The following is a 19,353-nucleotide window of genomic DNA, read 5'->3' on the forward strand; positions in this document are numbered from 1 at the left end:
AGACTCTTTTAGCAAAAGTAGAGGCATTTTTTTCTAGTGTTTATACGGTGACTTGAGCTGAGAATTTAAGCCTTTGAACCTAAACTATCTCTTTCTTTATGAATCCATCTCTGTAGAAGCAACCAACCTATTCCACAGTCCTGGATTTCCTCACTTTATACTGTTATATGGCAGCACCCACTTATCAGCCAAAACCTTCCTATCCTTAGATAATGCAACACATCCCATTTTTTACTTCATGTTTGTGTTTTGGGGGTCCCAAAGATATTTTGCTACATTAGTTTTTATTAACTTTACATTTTTACCATTCGTATTTAGGTCTTTAATCCATCTGAAGTCTTGCTTTTTATATAGGGTGAGGTGGTAGGTCCAGGAGGTAGGTCAGCTGTCCCAATCCTGTTACTAAACACTCTATTCTTTATGAGTTGATTTTTGTGCTAATTCTGTAACTGATATATTCAGGGGGTCTATCTGTGAGCTGTTCTATTCCATTATTCTATATGTTCTCATGACTTTGATGTATATGCAAACATCTTTGATGTAAATGTGAAAAAGCTGGAGGCTTAGTATGAACAAAACGATGTAAAAATATCTCAATACTTTTTATAATATTCTGGATGTGTTGGTTTAAATAAAATATATTAACATGAATTCCACCTGTTTCTTCTTTTTATGAGGCCACAGGAATTACTCATGTGACTCACTTTGTTTTCTTCCGCTTCGACAGTGCTGTTCTAACTGTACTCTAGTGAATAGAGAACAGACTACGGAGAAAGGTAAACACGGATTTAGAGTCCTCCTCCTTCACTTATGAGCTCTGTGGACTTGGCACATTACTTAAACTATCTACTTCCTAAGGGAACTGCGGGGACTACATTAAATAGGATAAGGTATATAGACTGCCTGGTACCTGGTTAAGTAATCATCCAACGTTCGTTTCATTATCTTTCTCTGAGGACAAGGAAGTGGCTCATTCATAACAGTATACAGCAAATATGACTACACATATATTAAATGCACGAATTTCATAGTGAAATTCGCTACTGAAATATTTTTAAAATTCCAAATTCCCTATCATATGACTGCCAAGACCCAGCATTGTCATTTTTATGTGTAACAATATTTTAAGAAAAAAAGACAATTATTTTATAATTTTATTCATTCACTGTTTCTATGCTTTAATAAATCTTTGCATAAGTAAATACATTTAGTTAGAGCTACAAGACAACATGGAAACTAGACGAGAAATAGGCATTCCGGATCTTTTCAAAATAACTATATTGAGGAAACCCTTGACTAAACGTTACCGTCAGAAATACCCCTACCCCTTCTACTGACACCTAAAACAACTTGTGTAACCTTCAACTTTTAATGAAATCATGTACTACTATAGTTTACCTTGAACACCTTCTTACACTCTTTAAAAGCATTACTTCAAAAACAAAAAAGTCTCCATATAATTCTATAAATAAATAGTAAATGTTACTGCACCTGAGCTTAAGAATTTACAGTTGTTTCCATTGGTTCAATTATTAACTTCAAAAGTAAAACCTGAAATTAACATTCATTTCTGGGCTGTAACTACTGATAGTAATTAGAATATTTTAATATCTGATGTAAAGATAATTTCTGATATTGGGGAAGTGGTTACAAAACTTTCTTCAAACCCAGAGGAAAGTGACTTTGCTGTAACACAATGAGCTCTTAATTACCTGAGCTAATCAAGGGGACTTTAGGCCAGGTCACTCAGTTGGGAACCCAGCTTGCCTTGCCTCTGGGGATGTTTGTCTGAAGACGTCAACTCCACAGGCAGCCCTTTCTCAAGGAGCTCACCCACTCTTCTCAGCTCTGCCCACTTCTCAGGCTGTGCTCAGCTGAAGGCACCAACCTCAGGATAGGGCCATGGTCCACAAAGGCCCAGCAGCAATGGTGTGGAGCTGAGACAGGGTATTTGGTCAGGGGGAAAGAAAGGTGCTTTTACGAAGGGATTTCTGACTGAGGACCAAGGTGATAAGGAGATGGAACAATGTCGAAAGAACATGAAAATCTAAGGCTGCACAAGGCATTGTAAACAGCAGTGGTCTTTCTTAGAAATGTTAGAATTCAGCTGCACAAAAAGAACAGGTATAATCTAGGATTGGAATAAAAATACCTGAGGAGTTGTTTTTCTCTAGGCAACAGAGTAAGTGTTGTTTCTGTTTTTAGCAAAAGTTCGTCTATGCCTAAATTCGTTTTGATCTTTTTTTTACAAAGTAGATTTTTAATAAAATGAACAACAAAAGAATTATGGGTTTTAATACTGATATCAATTTATTACTAATTTTAGCCTTCCCCTTAGCTCCCTATGTAAAAATGATGGGTTTCTCAGTAGTAGTTACAATAGCTTTTAAACAGAACTTGGGCAAAATAATTAAGATAGAAACCATAAATAACCATAAAGTAAATGAAGCAAAATTGTCTAGTGAGATGTTTACCCTAAAGTATATTAATATTCTTCCATAAATTTTTAGATTGTTAAAGTAAAATTATCTTACTCTAGTATATTATGAATCATTATAAAAGATTCCAATCTTTGAAAATTATGAAAGATTTCAAGACCTCATTAATGGAGTTAGAAATATCAGCTATTAAGCTACTAGTCAAGTTTGGTCTGTATTTTCTGGGCCTCTTCAGGCCAAGAATAACAATCGGGTAGAATCTGCTCATAATCAGTGCTATACATCTGAGAGTAGACAAATGCTTCCTTGTTTTGGGGTTCAGGATAAACCGTGGCTGTCTTTTCTTGGTATGCATCTTTCACAATCTAGAAATAAGAAAAGAATATTAATTATTTTAATGGATAGAGATGATGGTCAGCACATGTCAGAAATTTTTTATCTGTTTCATCAACAGATGAATGGATAAAGAAGGTATGGTACATATATATATATATATATATAATGGAATACTACTCAGTCATAAAAAAAGAACAAAATAATGCCATTTTCAGCAACATGGATGGACCTAGAGATGACCATACTAAGTGAAGTAAGTCAGAAAGAGAAAGACAAATACCATATGATATCACTTATATGTGGAATCTAAAATATGACACAAATGAACTTATCTACAAAACAGAAACAGAATTACGGACATAGAGAACAGACTTGTGGTCGCCAAGGGGGAATGAGGGGCCAGGGAGAGACGGATTGGGATTAGCAGATGCAAACTATTATATATAGAATGGATAAACAACAAGGTCATACTGTATAGCACAGAGAACTATATTCAACATCCTATGATAAACCAAAATGGAAAAGAGTATGAAAAAAAAAAGAATGTGTGTATATATATATATATATATATATATATATATATATATATATATATATATATGTTTAACTGAATCACTTTGCTATACAGCAGAAATTAACACAACATTGTAAATCAACTATACCTCAATTAAAAAAAAAGAATTTTTTTATGTATCAAAAAATTAAGTTCTAATTTATATCTTGTCTGTTTCCAAAAAATTAAGTGTATTATAATAAGAACACATAATCACAAAGAAGATATAAAGTGAAAATGCAATTATAAATCATGTAACAAGAGTAGACTACGATATCAGCAAGAAAGGAAAGTGTGAATAGTACAGATTTACTCATGGGTGATCCTACCAAAATTTCTCAGATAAGTCAGTCTTAACAGCCTTGAAATGACTTGACTGATAATTAACTGAACTAAATACCTTAAAATCCCTGCTAAGTTTGAACTCAGATACCCTGCAGTTTCAGCAATCCCGATTCCAACCACGGCCTCCTACGGAACCTCTTTCTCTATCCCAGGGTCTCCTGATTCTGATCAGCGGGGCTCTGGAGCCAGTCTCCATGCTCTGTGCCTTACTGGTATCACAGAACCTTGTCTCCACGTCTTTGTGGGGAACGCTCAGTGCTGGCTTTCTCCTTTCAGAGCTGTCTCCTGCCATGTCATTCTTTCCCTAACCTTACTTGGGCCCATGTGGTTGCACATTATGCTTTTACCCTTTAAAAATCAAAAACGAACTAAAAAAACTTTGTCTCAAATCAATTTCCCCAAAGTCAATTTCAAACCTTCCCGTGTCAAGTCTCCATTTGACTCTCATCACTCTGCTGAGAAAATTCCAACTGATCAAAGAGAACGATCTCAATTTCTCTTTTCCTCAACTCAAACCGTCTCCTCCACATCTTCAAACATTCTCTTCCCCTGCTTTCGTTGAAGAATGGATTCTCCCTGTTGTCAAAATTAATCACTCCATATGTGCTCTTTAATTCACTCCAGTTTTTAAGAAAGCAGTCATTAAGGAGCTACTTGTATGACAGACTTATTTGAATAAGCGTGATTTTGAAGAATATCAGAATGATTAAGTATCTCTTCTCAATGTAAAATTATGCATTTATGAAAAAATTAAAGTTATAAAGACTGTGCTGTATTATGGAAAAATGTTTATGAAAAAAGCATGATCAAAAGTATGTGAATACACCCTTACATGTTATTACAACAGTGTTAGAAAAGAAAGCAAACAAATGAAAACAGACTGCAAGCAAACACACACGCCAAAATGATGACAATGCTTGTTTTAGAAAAGTAGAATATCAGGTATTTTCCTCTTTTCTATTTTTCAGAGCGCCTACGATGTGGTATTACTATGTTTTTAACAGATATTCTTGAGTTACAATTCACTGACCACAAAATTCAACAGTTTTAACGTATAATCCAATTATTTCTATAAATTCAGAGTTGGGCAACTGTTACCACATCCAGTTTCAGAACATTTCCATCACCCCAAAAAGTTCCCCTGTGCCTCTTTTGCAAAGGCTGTATCACTTTTATAATAAAATGTTCTGTTTCATTCCTGACGGACTCTGCAGAAATCCATTCCTCTTTCTGCTCCCAGGACACACCGTATTAACGATGCTCTCTCTCAGTGAAATCTTCACTCTCTCCTTCTCGTCAATGCCAGACTCTCTGGAAGATGAGAGCTTCACCTGTTACCACATGTAGATGATCCCCCACCTCTATATCCAGCCTCTCTTTAAGTTTCAGTCATCACCATCTACTTGTTAGAATTGTACATTTGAACGTACTGGGTTGGCCAAAAAGTTCGTTCGGGTTTTTCTGTACGACGTTACGAAAAACCAGAACGAACCTTTTGGCCAAGCCGCTCCCACGGATACCACAAACCTGCAGTCTACTTATATCACCTTCCTTCCTGAAGCTGATTCTTTGTCCAGGTTTCCCAATTTCTGTTTATCCACTCAGCGTTCGTTCCTCTTTCTAGTTGTCATATCTGAGTTTTTCATACTCTCCTGCTGTCCCTCGTCTTCTTACTTACCTCTCTGATCATATGCTACTCCTTTGCACTGAAACCTTCAAAATGAACTTAAAGTGATAATGTGATGTTCAGTGTATTAATAATTCAAACTAGTTTAAAACTAGTAGATACAAATTAGGAGAAAACATAAGCATACTCTTTCCTAAATAGATAACCAAGCAGATTATCTGAAGTTTTTTTTTGAAGGATTACTTGGTTTTTGAAGCATCTACCCTGAATCAACAAAATAAATCATGACATATGAAATCTAAATGGTGTTGTTCTGATAAACTTGCTAATAGCTTTGGTTTTCAGCCAGGAGCAAATTTGCCTCCAAGGGGACATCTGGCAATGTCTGGAGACATTTTCGGTTGTCACACCTGTTGCAGAGGCTACTGGCATCTGGTGAATAAGGGCCACGGATGCTGCTAAACATCTGACAATGCCCAAGACAGCCCCCGTGACAAAGAGTTACCCAGACACGTGTGCGGAGCGTTGAGGTTGAGAAACCCTAGTTTCAACATATGACGACTATCGTGGGCTGAAATACGTCACCTGAAAATGTTGATGCCTTAACCTCTAGTACCTCAGAGTGGGGCTGTATTTGGAGATAGGACCTTTAAGCAGATAATTAAGTTAAAATGATGCTATTCCAGCGGGCTCTAACCCAAGTTGACTGGTGTCCTTATAAGAACGGAAAACTTGGACACACAAAGAGACCCCAGGGATGTGCAAACACAGAGGAAAGGCCACACGAGGACCCAGCAAGAAGGTGGTCATCGACAAGCCAAGGAGAGGCCTCCAAAGAAACCAGACCTGCCAACCCCTTCGTCTTAGATCTCTAGCCACCGTGAGAAAATAAATTTCTGTTATCTAAGTCACCCAGTTTGTGGCAGTTTGTTATGGCAGCCTTAGTAAATGAATACAACTAGCCTGCAAAAAGAGTCAGTTTCTCTCTCGTCTTAGTTGTAGAAAATGTAGGTTCTAATTGGCTAGTTCCTTGAAGAGCTCACCCGCCACCCCAGCCAGCTTTGAGTTCTCTGTCCTCACTGTTTCGCCTTCTGCCCAGTATAATCAACTGTGATTTTCAAGGTGCCACACATCCACAGAGACATGGATAAGGCAGGTGGTTCAAGGTCTGTCACTCTACCATATGTGCAATACTGTGGTGACTATCTCAGTGTCATATGGAAGATACCAACCAAAAAACAGGCCAAGTGGAGGAGGCTTAGCTGAAATGAAACCCTGATGAATTATCTGAATTATGGGAGAGAAAAAGGATGGGGAAATTAATGATTCAACCCATTTCTAAGGATCAAACATAGTTCCTAAGCTCTGCCGAAGCACCAGGCCTCGTTTCTCTGACTTCTGACATAATAAGTTGATACAGATATTTCAAGGAAGTGGATTTTTAATACCTAAACATGCACATTCAGCCACAGGTGGAAGGGAAAATAATGAGGCTTCAACAAGAGTGGTTTTACCTTTTCTGCAATTTTCAGAGAAACATCTCTAATGGTGTCCAAAGGAGGATAAAGCCGGCCCTCTTCCAAGTGTTTATCTGATACTTGCTGAGCTATAACCTTAAAAAAAAAAAAAAAAAAAAAAAAGACAAAAAAATACTTCATACCATAGAATGTGGTAGTTGTGAGGATAATGGTGAACGGTCGTGGATAAAAGAAGATCCCATTAACGCCATCACCCAATTGCATCTCTCCCTTTCTCAATGGAAAAACTGAGCTCAGAGAGGCTTGGTGACCGGTGGGAGAAGACAAATAGTGAAATAGATGGGGATGAGCATCTGGGTTTCCTCTTAACCCAGTTCCTTTTCTATGGTACCATGAAATGCTGGCAGCTTTCTTGTTTGATGCACTAGAGGGACAGGGGAAGAAGGGTAAGGAAGGCAGAGGAGGATGAGAAAAGTGATGGAAACAGACCCTGAAAACAGAGGAGGAGAGGCTGGTCAGGCCTTGCTCCCAGCTCACATACTCCTGCACGGGAGGCAGAGCAGGAGGCTGAGAGAGCTACTTCTGACTCACATGGCAAGCAGGATACAGATTCTGGATTATCCAAATCACCTAACTAGCCTCAGCCTTGGCTGTCCCCAAGCCACTCCCTATCTCTAAAGGAAACAGTGTAGACATGAAAATGGGCTACAAGGGTAGATCTTATGTTAAATATTCTTATCACACACACATTCATGATAATAATAAAGAGGGTGGGAAAAAACTTCTGGAGGTGATAGATTTGTTTATGGCATGGATTGTGGTGATGGTTTCAAAGGTGTATACTTACTCATCTCTAAATTCATCAAGTTGTAAGATATACGGCTTTCTGTTATGTCAATCGCACCTCAATAAAGTAGCTTAAAAACATGAGGCAAATTGACATTATGTGCTTCCTGATGTGATTCACTGAGAAGGATTCAATTATTAGGGAAACCTAAACCAAACCCTATAACCATACAACTTAAATTAAATCATGAGGAACATTGTAAAAAACAACTGGCCTGTACTCTTCAAAATGTCATTGCCACAAAAGAAACAGAAAGGCTGAAATGCTCTTGCAGATGAAAAGAGTAGTCTAGAGGCTATAAAGGTCTTTTTCATGGATAACTGGCAAATTTGAATTTGGATTATACGTTAGATAATAGTATTATGTCAGCGTTAAAGTTACCTGGGTTTTCAGTTATCCAGTGACTCACATGAATCGGTTTCCTCCAGATGTTGTTGTCAGTGGGGATCTCTCTAGAGCCCTCTGGGCAGATAGCAGAAAGGGTGGGGTGAGGAGAATGCGAGAACACAGAGCAGGTGACTTAGGAGGAGGGTGTGAGGGCAGGAGGCCCAGGTTTGCCTCCCAGATGTGAACAGGAGGGAGGGGACAGTGTTCCAGGCTGCGTACAGACCGCTCAGGGCCAGCAGGGCTGACCCCAGGGAGCATCAGAGGTCCAAGGGACTGTCCAGAGGACCGAGAAAGCCAAAAATCTCTTTGTGATATAAAAATGTGCAGGAATAGTCTTTGAGATTGGTGCCAATCCATGAGATTACTAGCTCCATAAGAGATCCAATTAGTACTTTGACAATAATCCTAACAGCTACTAGATTTGGGGTGGGCAAACAAAACATTCACCTAGATCTCTTACATGCTACTTTTGTTAACTACAAAATATAATCTAGACAAGAACGTTCTTCTTTTTGCCCCTTCTACAGCTCTGTCTGTGGTATTTTGTATTTATTCTCACTGATAAATACTACTGACTACTAGTTCTATTTAATTCAATAAGTATTTACTAAGTTTCTGCTACGTGCTTTAGTATTGCACTAGTGCTACTGGTGTTTTGAAAGAAGTATATGGGAGACCTTCCGTCTTTAGAGAAGATAATATACAATTTAAATATAAGGCAAGACTTGATTGTTTAATACGTGAAACTCTCGAGAGCATAATACAACTAGGAATCAAATGAAGTGCTTGCTAAAGACAGCCGTGGCTAAGGAGAAAGGTCAAAGTGAGTCAGAGAGGCCACAAAAGGACCCAAGGACGAAGTGGGACTTAAGCCGCGACCTGAAGACAGGCTTAGACAGGTGGGGAGTGAGTCTCGGGGTTTTCCAGGCAGGATGATACACACGGCAGTTACACATGGGTGTTCACATGCCTGGTGTGTTTAAAGGCTTTGGGTTGAGGGCGGATAAAACGAACATCAGGCTTCTAAGCTTTGGTGCCTGCTTAGAAAGGAGGTGTTGCGAACAGAAATGCGGATATTGAGGGCGAGGGGAGATAAGAAATGGTTTTCCACATCTGTATTTAAGGAAATAGCAGGGCATTTTGGTGGAAATACCCATCGGGTCACTGGAGATGTGGTGAAAGATAAGAATAGGGATACACAGATTTGGCCCCTTTTAGGATGACGAGAATGGAAATAAGAGAATGCGTGAGATCTCTGAAAGTAGACTTTAAAAGGAAAGAGAAAAGTGAGGACAAAAACTGAATACTAGGAAGAAGCTTAGTCGAAAGGAACTTGAGGGACTTCTCTGGCAGTCCAACGCTTAAGACTTCGCCTTCCAATGCAGGGGTAGGGGTTCGATCCCTGGTCGGGGAGCTGGGATCCCACATGCCTTGCGGCCAGAGGCCCAAAACATAGAACAGAAGCACTGTTGTGACAGGTTCAACAAAGACTTTTAAAAAAATGGTTCCCATCAAAAAAATCTTAAAAGAAAAGGGGGGGGGGGTACTTGAAAGGGAGACAAAGAAAACAATGAGGTGGCATGAAAAACAAGAATATCGTGTTGAAGCCTAAGAGGAGAACGGTGGAAAGGCCAAGATTCAGCCGGAGAGATAGCTGGCTATGATAAGAATAACACCAGTAACCTCACCACATCTTACTGTTATCCTTCAAAGGTGTTTGAGAGTGATTATTACTTTCCCTGGGTAGACTTATGGAAAGACTTTTTTATTCATGAAATTTGTCACTAGAGGGTGCTGGAGTTATTTAGGAAAGAAAACACTGGCTTCCACGAGTAAAAAGATCATCTTTCTTCTTCTGATGTGTCTGGTATAAAAGACAAGGACTACATTTCCCTTAATGTAAGAACAACTTTGAAAAGCCCTCCTAAGTAATAAAGGAGCATTAGAGCTGGCTGACCTCTGTTCTCACAGAATGACACCAAGGCGCGAAACCCCGGGTGTAGGCTCCTTGAGATCACACCAATAACATAAAAATCTTTCACAACGCCAAGAATAGCCTGTCTGCATGATGAAGATATGTGAACATTAATCAGGTTTTATTTGGTTGGGTTTAGTTAGCGTGTTGTACAGTGGTTTAATTTCGAGAGAAGAAATTCACTCAAATTTCTCCTTCATGAATTGCATCCTCCTCAGACGTATCAACCTGGGGAACATTCCGATTACCCAAAGCTCATGATTTTACAAATATCGGTCCAACCACTGTATCATCCCCCTGAGGTTTGCGAGGCAAGGGAAACTGATGCGAGCCTTAGGTTCACAGTACCTCTTGTGCCTTTGTCTCTGACCTAAGAGTTTTGTGTCTTTTGCCAGCATCTGTGAATCTGTGGCAGGCTGACTTGCTAGCCTGCAGGTAAGGTGAAATTTCAGACCCTTCACAGTTCTAAACAGCAGCTTAATAGAGCATCCCTACCGGCTCTGCTCTGTGCTGTTCTGTGAATCCTTCCTGAAGGCCCACAGAAGAGCCCACTTCCGTCCTTTTCATGACTTTACAAACACCGAATTCTCTGTTTTAATTTCTTCTCTGCTTGAAATACTAGAGTGGTTTCTGTATTCTGCACTGCACCCTGAATAATAAACACTTCACTATACCAAATCAGACTGTCATTTTTTTCCCATAATGCTTATATTAGTACAGTACTACAAAGATTATTAGATAGATATGTAGATAGATAGATATTAGAGGTATGTTCTTTTTTTTAACTTTTTATTCTATATTGGAGCATAGTTGATTAACAATGTTGTGTTAGTTCCAGGTGTACAAAAAAGTGATTCAGCTATACATATACATGTATCTATTCTTTTTCAAATTCTTTCCCCAGTTAGGTTGTTACAGAATATTGAGCAGAGTTTCCTGTGCTATACAGTAGGTACTTGTTGGTTATCCATTTTAAATATAGCAGTGACATGTCAATCCCAAACTCCCTAACTATCCCTCCCCCCACCCTTCCCACCCCGGTAACCATAAGTTCGTTCTCTAACAGACTGTCATTTTAAATCTTCAAAATGCCATCATCGGGAATTCCCTGGCAGTCCAGTGGTTAGGATTCGGTGCTTTCACTGCTGGGGCCCAGGTTCAACCCCTGTTTGGGGAACTAAGATCCCGCAAGCCACGCAGTGTGGCCAAAAACAAACAAACAAACAAAAAAATGCCATCATCTCGGTAGGTTCTCCATGGAGAAATATTTACCACTTCCTCCATAATTTGGAAACAAAATTTTTATTGTCTCATTACTGTCACAGAACATAATAGAAAGTGTGAAGATTAAAAAAAAAAAAAAAAAAAGGTTTGTTTTCTCATACCCTGTTGATGGGAATGTAAATTGGTGCAGCCACTGTGGAAAACAGTATGGAGGTTCCTCAAAAAACGAAAAGTAGAACTACCACATGACCCAGCAATTCCACTCCTGGGTATATATCCAGACAAAACTATAATTTGAAAAGATACTTGCACCCCTATGTTCAGAGCAACATCGTTTACAATTGCCAAGATATGGAAGCAACCTAAGTGTCCATTAACAAGTGAATGGATAAATAAGATGTGGTATATATGTACAATGAAATACTACTCAGCCATAAAAAAGAATGAAATTTTGCCATTTGCAGCAACATGGATGGACTTGGAGGGCATTATGCTAAGCGAAATAAGTCAGACAGAGAAAGACAAATACTGTCTGATGTCACTTATATGTGGAATCTAAAAAATACAACAAACTAGTGAATATGACAAAGAAGAAGCAGACTCACAGATATAGGGAACAAACTAGTGGTTACCAGTGGGGAGAGGAAAGGGGGGAGGGGCAATATAGGGGTAGGGGAGTAAAAGGTACAAACTTTTAGGTATAAAATAAGCTACAAGGACATACTGTACAGCACGGGGAATACAGCCAATATTTTATAATAGCTATAGATGGAGTATAACCTTTGAAAATTGTGAATCACTATGCTGTACACCTGTAACTAATATAATATTGTACATCAACTGTGCTGCAATTTAAAAAAAGCCCTCTTTTAAGAAATCAGAACATAGTCTTTCTGCTGGCTACTGAAGAACACTCTTTACTAGTGACTCAATGTGAACTTACTACCCATCCCTTACTCTCTACTGGGAAAGATTTGATCTTCTTTGGACTTTACACCTTCTAGGGAGTGAGCTGGGATACTAAATAAATAAAACAGTAGACAACCTACAATGAGCTGATCTGAGATTTTACATCCTTGGCAAACGTAGAGTATTTTACAATACCTCAGCAATGGTGAGAAAAATCTTATCCGTGATATGCCTCAGTCCACACGCCACCACACCAAGAGCAACTCCAGGAAACACATAGGAATTGTTGCCTTGGCCAGGATATAGGGTCTGTCCACTTGGCAGAGTGACAGGGTCAAAAGGACTGCCACTGGCAAAAATGGCACGACCCTGCAACACAGACACACAACTGTAAAAAGGAGGCAGGCTATCTTCAAACAAATGGATCGTAAGAGAGTAATTCAAGTACTGAGTAGTTAGAGAGAAGTCTGATTTTTCATTGACTTCCTAGTAAGTGTGAGCAAGCTATCATGATGCTGGCAGTAAGTTCTGGAGTGAGCGATTATTTCTGTTCTCTATCTTCCTCTCTGCTCCTAGGAGAAGCATGCAAAGCACAGGAGACCCCAAGACCACCATCCTGTTGCTGGCAGTGGTCCAACCCACGGGCCCATCAACCATCTCTAGACTACAGACTTCCACTTACAGGCTTCTGAAGACCAAAAGCGTAGGTTAATGTTTGAATCTTGGAAAGGATGACATTTTAGGTTACAGTTTAGAGGTCAACAGTCTCCCAGTGTAATCACTGGGACAAATTTTATATATTTCTGTATTGTAAAGAATTATCTGAAAAGTCATATGGGAAAAAAATTCATTAGCACAAATGGGGTTAGCAGATAAGAATAAGATTAAATTATCAATAATCGTCTAAAACTGTCTTTATTTTTTTCCTGGTCTTAATATTTCGTCATAATATTTTTGAGGAACCTCATGTATTACAGGCTTTAAGGTGGCATGAACTTAGGGCCTGTCAGGTGCTGTACTCCATACTGCCAGTCAAAAGGGGAGCGTCTGTCTGATCTGAGAGGCGATACAGATGGAAGCGTTCAGGCTTCTAAAACAGGGATAGGAAACCTTCAACAAATAAAGCACTACAATCTAAGAAATGCATTTGAAAAGTCTAAAAAAGCACTAAATCCCCAAAGCATAGTTTAAATGGTAATAGATTGGGTTATAAATTTCATCCCTCTTATACCTTGAGTCTAAATCCATTATGATATTAATAATATTAACTTACTCATTTTTGACAAATGTCATACTATACCTTTTCTATAAAGGTAAAGTATAATATGATTCAACCTTATTCAGGATATAAAAAGAGGAAAATAGATGAGAAAAAAATAGAAATTCTCATCTAGGTGTTTATCAGACACTGTTATGTCTTGCACAAAATTAGGTTTTGTTTATGCAGAGTGACATAACTCTGTCTTGTTTATCTTTTCCAGTTCATTTTAGATTTCTTTCCAAAATAAAAGTGTTAGATATATGTGACTCAACTTCTGTTTTGTTGTAATGACATTTTCAAGTCTTTTAAGGAAAAAAAGGGCTCTTGTCAACATATTGGTCAAATATATATTAATACAAGCACAGTATAAAATAAGTCACTTTTTTGGAAACAGTAAAGTATTGAAGCTTTGAGGACTCCTATCCCAACCAGGCTGGATGTCAAAATAATTGCCCAAATGCTCCACCCATGCCATCAAAATCCAAACCCAGCAGGAGTTAGCAAAGCAGAAATAAGACTGTGGTTTTATACTGTGTGCTTCAATGTTTGAGAATAGCTAGTGAAAAGCTATTTTCATCAGTATCCAGGATCAAGCTTTTTCCTTTTTAACTTTTATGTTTAAATCTTAGATACTTCCAAAGCACTTGAGGAAAATTATCAATAAAACATTACAAAGTTTATTTTGTTTTATTGAAGAACAGGATTTATACAAGATTCTAAAAAAGGATATGGTTCTTATCCTTCCTGACCTGTTCACTGTTCTTTCAGTCTTGGTTATAAAATTTTTAAAGGTTAACCGGTAAGCACCTTAGATACCCTGGGCTCCCTTATAAAGAATCACAGTTTGACTATTCCATTTTCGCTTTACCTTGGTCAGTTTATAGCACTGCTCTGCGGTACATTCTGCTTTGCTAGTTGGATTACTCAAAGCAAAAATAATAGGCCGTTCGTTGAAGGTTGCCATGTCTTCGAGAATTTGCTCTGAGAATGCACCTCTAATCGCAGCAACTCCTAATGTAGAAACAAGAAACCAGTGAATAGGACTATCATTGGTTAATTAATCCAGTGCCCCCAAAACAATGAGACATGTCAGGTCATTTTGTAATACCCCCTAAACAAAATATAGAATATCTGTATTAAAGTGACAAAAAAGAGATGTTCGTTAATGCCAACAACCTTTAAGGTTACTAATCTACAAGTATCTATGAAAAAAATCATAGCTTTAACATTTGACTCATTAATAAATTTAGCGACCAATCACTAGGAATTCTGATTACAGGCAATTTTATCAGGAAATAAATGTGTCTAATATATACTATCTCTCTGTAAACAATTCTAGAAGTATATTTCAGTCTCTCAGGCTATAAAGCAATCATGTTTTATAATCCAGTGCTAACACTTAAGACAATCATCCGATTCAATGATAAAACTGAAGTATGACTCACTGAAAAAACTTGAACAGAAGAACAAAGCTATTAGCATAATGAAAATGTAAAAAGTAAGATTCCTGATGGAACATAGTTTATAAAAAAACAACAATAAAGGCTTACTACTACCCATTAACTCCTGTCATGGAGTAAGTATTTGTTTTTATTATGGTTCTCATCATTATTCTCAATATTGTCATCTGTTTCACAGGAGCTTCTAGAAATGGAATATAATACCAAGTAAGGGTTGACATTATATACACACAAAATAAAGGATATAAAGTTTCAAAACTTTGAGTTTTTTTCAACCACAACAAACGTTGTCCATAGTAAATATCTTACTGTGTGCATGCAGTGTGTAACACACTGAGTTATCTACTATGAGGAACATAAAGACATGAAATACGGTCCCTGTTTTCAAGGAGGGTCTAGTTCAGTCTTTCTCAACCTTGGCCCCATTCACATTTTGGGTTGGACAATTCCTTACTGGGGCGGGGTGGGGGGGGGCTCTGCTGGGCATTGGAGGCTGCGGACCAGCATCCTTAGTCTCTACCCACTAATGTCAGTAGCTCTGACCACCCCTTCTCCCTCCAGCTGTGACCACCAAAGAATGTCTCCAGACATTGCCAAGTGTTTCCTTTCGGGGCCAAACCACCCCCCTTTTAGAACCACTGTCTATGTGGAATGATCAAGCCTGGCAAAGCGCTGGATATGCCAGGTATTGGCAGGTTGACCGAGTGAGCAAAGGGAACCGCACGCTTCAGCTGGGATCATCAGTAAGATTAAGAAGACGGCACTGAATTTACAAATCTAGGTGTCTAGGGGGTACTGTTGCTTCAGGGAAGGCGTAGTTTTGTTTGTGAACGCCAAAGGTTGGAATTTCAAAAAGCTAAATTACGTCTCAAAATTCAGCAGTAAGAAAACAAATCAGGCCCACGTGGGCTTGAGGTAGGGTTTATGGCAGGGGGGAAGAAGCCAAAGCTCACCGATGAGGGTGGTTGGTTTTATATCTCGAACAATGGCTTCTAGGTTCTTCATTTCTTCATGTTCATGGGCAAATTCCTCTTTCTCTTGTGTTAAGGCAGCACGTCCCTAAGTACAGCAAATAAAAAGGAATGATAAATCTGCCAAACATGTGAGAGTCAAAGAAATTTCAGAATATTACGCATATTACCCATACTGATGCTTAACATTTTTATGTATTATGTCTTCCAGCTGTTCTTAAAGTCTCCTTTCCAATTACCAGAGTATTATTTCATTCACTCTTGCAACAATGATTTATGTCTCAGACAATGTTCTAGGCAATGGGGATGTAACAGTGAACAAAATAAAGTCTTTCCCTTATTTAATTATTATTTAATATTTAAAATCCTAACTCTACAGACATTTATGAGAAACTGGCATTAACAAATAGCAATGAAAAACATCATTTAAATAAAGATACTGTTTACTAGACATGATTTGTGTTGATAAAGCAGTGTCTTAGAGTGTGCAAAGTTGCCTTTAGCGGCTGCACAAATAATTTATGGACTACTCACTAAGAATGGAACTTGATGCCATATTTATATCATACTTTGATGTTCTACATAATTACTAGCTTTATATGTTTTTATTTTGTAATGTTTTGATTATAATTGTACCATGTATTATTATCTAGGAAACATCGAATTTAATATCCTAGCTATAAAAAAGAACGTAGGATGGGGGTGAGGAGTGTTAGCTGAAAATCTGGTCCTTCCTTTTTTTTTTTTTCTTTTGCTCTTTCAGTATTGTATCTTTCCACATAATTAGTAGATCTGAAGATGAAATTCTCATCCACACTTCTACGACCAGGAATAAAAATCTGCTCAAATTAGAATTCTCCTCATTCATCTATTATTCAATCTCCTTACTTCATTGAAGCTTTCATCAAAGAATGAGTGATACAATAGCTTTTTGTTCCCAGGAAGCAATAGCTAAATTAAGTGCACTGCTTATTAAACTTGACTTTTAAATTATTAAAAAAAAAAATAATAATAACAATAATAATATTCTACCTACAAATTTTTAAGATTTTGACTACATAATAAATCACTACCTAACTTTATATGGTACTTTATAGCTTATAAGTTGTTTTCACATATTTCATTTGATCCCCTCAACAATTTGAAAAGTAGGGCAAATACAATTAGGTTTTTGCATGAGGAAACAGAGGCTCTGAGATATCAAGCAACTTGCCCAAGACAGGTGCTAGAAATCAGTCTTTCCAATAATACAGCGCAGTACAGCCCTGGAGAAAACACTTTACAAATGGTATATGTCAACTTGTATGCAAATTGTTAATCCTGAAGATGGTACAATATTCTTGCTTTAAAAGGTTATTATCAGCCTAAATGGGAAAAGAATCTGAAAAAGTATAGGTATATGCATACGCATAACTGAATCACTCTGCTACACTCCTGACACTAACACAACGTTGTAAATCAACTCTGCTCCAATACAAAGCAAAAATTTTTATAAAAAGGTTATCATTTTATTTTTGTTTTTAAAAGTAATACATGTGAATTATAGATAACTTGAAACATATGAACCTCTTTGCACTCGTTTCATCTATAAAATAAGAATAATTAGAATTTCTACCTCATCAGCTTTTTAGCAAATTAACTAATACATCTAAAGCACTTAGGACTGTGCCCAGTTTTTAACAAGAACTCAAAGTTAGTTGTTATAATTCTAGTACCTTTTTTTGTAGTCTGCTGTAAAGTGCTATTTCTGTACCACTGTTTTCTGTCATGAGCATGACTTCAGAGCTAACAGCATCCTAATAGCAGAATTCACCATTACTCACTGCTGGGTTCTAAAAAGTTGTATCTTACCTTTTCTTCCCTGCACATCAAAATATACTACATCTGAGAAACTGAAAAATCATCTTATTTAACACTAACTGGAAACGATATATGTATCCTCATGTTCACTGCCTCATTATTCACAATAGCCAGGAAGTGGAAGCAACCTAAGTGTCCATCAATGGATGAATGGACAAAGAAAATACACATGCACACACGTAGGAATATTATTCAGCCATAAAAAAAGGAAATCTTGCCATTTGTGACAACATGGATAGACCTTGAGGGTATTATGCTAAGTGAAGTAAATCAAAGAAAGACAAATACTGTATGATCTCACTTATACATGGAACCTGAAAAAACAAAAGACAAAAAGCAAACAAACAAACAACAAACTCATAGATAGAGAGAACAGATTGGTGGTTGCCAGAGGCTGGGGAGGCAAAAATGGGTGAAGGGGGTCAAAAGGTACAAACTTCCAGCTATAAGATAAATAGGTCCTGAGGGTGTAACGTACAGCATGCTGACAATAGTTAATAATACTGTATATTGAAAGTCGCTATGAGAGTAGATATTAAAAGTTCTCATCACAAGAAAAAAACATTTGTAACTATGTGTGATGATGGATGTGAACTAGAGTTACTGTGGTAATCATTTCACAATATATACAAATGTTGAATAATTATGTTGTACACCTGAAACTAATATAACATTATATGTCAATTATATCTCAATTTTTAAAAAACCTTATTTAATTCATTCCAAATCAAATTTGGTTTCCTGTTTCATATTCACTTCAGGAGAGGACATTCTAGGCTCTAGTAACATTAACTCAAATATTGTTAGTCTATATTCTTGTTCATCATGTTCATTAAAGAAAAAATCAGTCAAGAGAATCAGATAAATTCAGTTGCTATACTTTCATCAGGAAGCATCAAATCGTTCCATAAAACCTATTATCATAACCTTTTTACAACTTGTCATACATAGGTCTAACACAAATAGTTGATGTAAACCTAGACTGATTTTGTGAGTAACCACTAAATATTCTCAAACCATTCTTTTGTATTTATAAGATTTTTTAATTGCCTTTTAATAATATAAAAAATTATTACAATACCGAAATCTTTACAATTCACACTAAATGGGGGGAGGGGTGAGGCTACCTGGTGCCCCCATCCTCCTCTCTCTTAGCTTCACAGCTGGGAAATTCATTTCATTTACATATCTCAGTCACAGAGGTTAATTAAGCATCATCCTAGCATGTGAGAAGCAGCTAGGCTTAATGATAATTAGTCACAAATAAGAAAACAGAGGTAGGTATCTGCATGCCACAAGAATCCTCCCCCAAAAGTTTTGACAGTTCAGACTCTGATTTAGGCCCCAGTTCCTCATCATCTCTTTCATGTGTCAGTGACCTTGCCATGACACTTTACAGTTCCTTTCACAAAAGGCAGAGTATACTTTCCTACCCCTTGCCTTTGGATTTGAACACGAGGCTTGCTCTGGTCCATAAAATGTGGGCTGAAATGACAGTGCGCCAGTTCCAAGCTTAGGCCTTAAGAGTAATTGCTGTTTCTGCTTGCTCTCTTTCACCGTCACCACTGCTTTGGAAGTACAAGCCAGCCTGCTGGTCCACGGACGACGAGCCTTGAGAAGCAGACCTGGACCCAACCTGTAGCTCAGAACCACCCAGTAGCGCCATCACAGCCACTCCCCCT

At 37.8% G+C, this 19,353-nt stretch overlaps 1 protein-coding gene across 3 annotated transcripts in view; it reads right to left on the bottom strand.

The window, feature by feature from the left end:
* Positions 1–1,141: 1,141 nt before the first annotated feature.
* ME1 (malic enzyme 1) overlaps positions 1,142–19,353 on the bottom strand; it is a 190,093-nt gene continuing 171,881 nt past the window's right edge. For all 3 annotated transcript variants that reach the window (XM_068551687.1, XM_068551688.1, XM_068551689.1), the window contains exons 10-14: positions 15,794–15,899; positions 14,249–14,391; positions 12,315–12,488; positions 6,814–6,912; positions 1,142–2,803 (exon numbers count right to left, since the gene is read on the bottom strand). In XM_068551687.1, coding sequence (XP_068407788.1) covers positions 2,636–2,803; positions 6,814–6,912; positions 12,315–12,488; positions 14,249–14,391; positions 15,794–15,899 — 690 coding nt within the window. In that variant the 3' untranslated portion in view covers positions 1,142–2,635. The remainder of the gene's footprint in view (positions 2,804–6,813; positions 6,913–12,314; positions 12,489–14,248; positions 14,392–15,793; positions 15,900–19,353) is intronic.

This window comes from Eschrichtius robustus, chromosome 9, assembly GCF_028021215.1.
Source record: "Eschrichtius robustus isolate mEscRob2 chromosome 9, mEscRob2.pri, whole genome shotgun sequence".
Lineage (NCBI taxonomy): Eukaryota > Metazoa > Chordata > Mammalia > Artiodactyla > Eschrichtiidae > Eschrichtius > Eschrichtius robustus.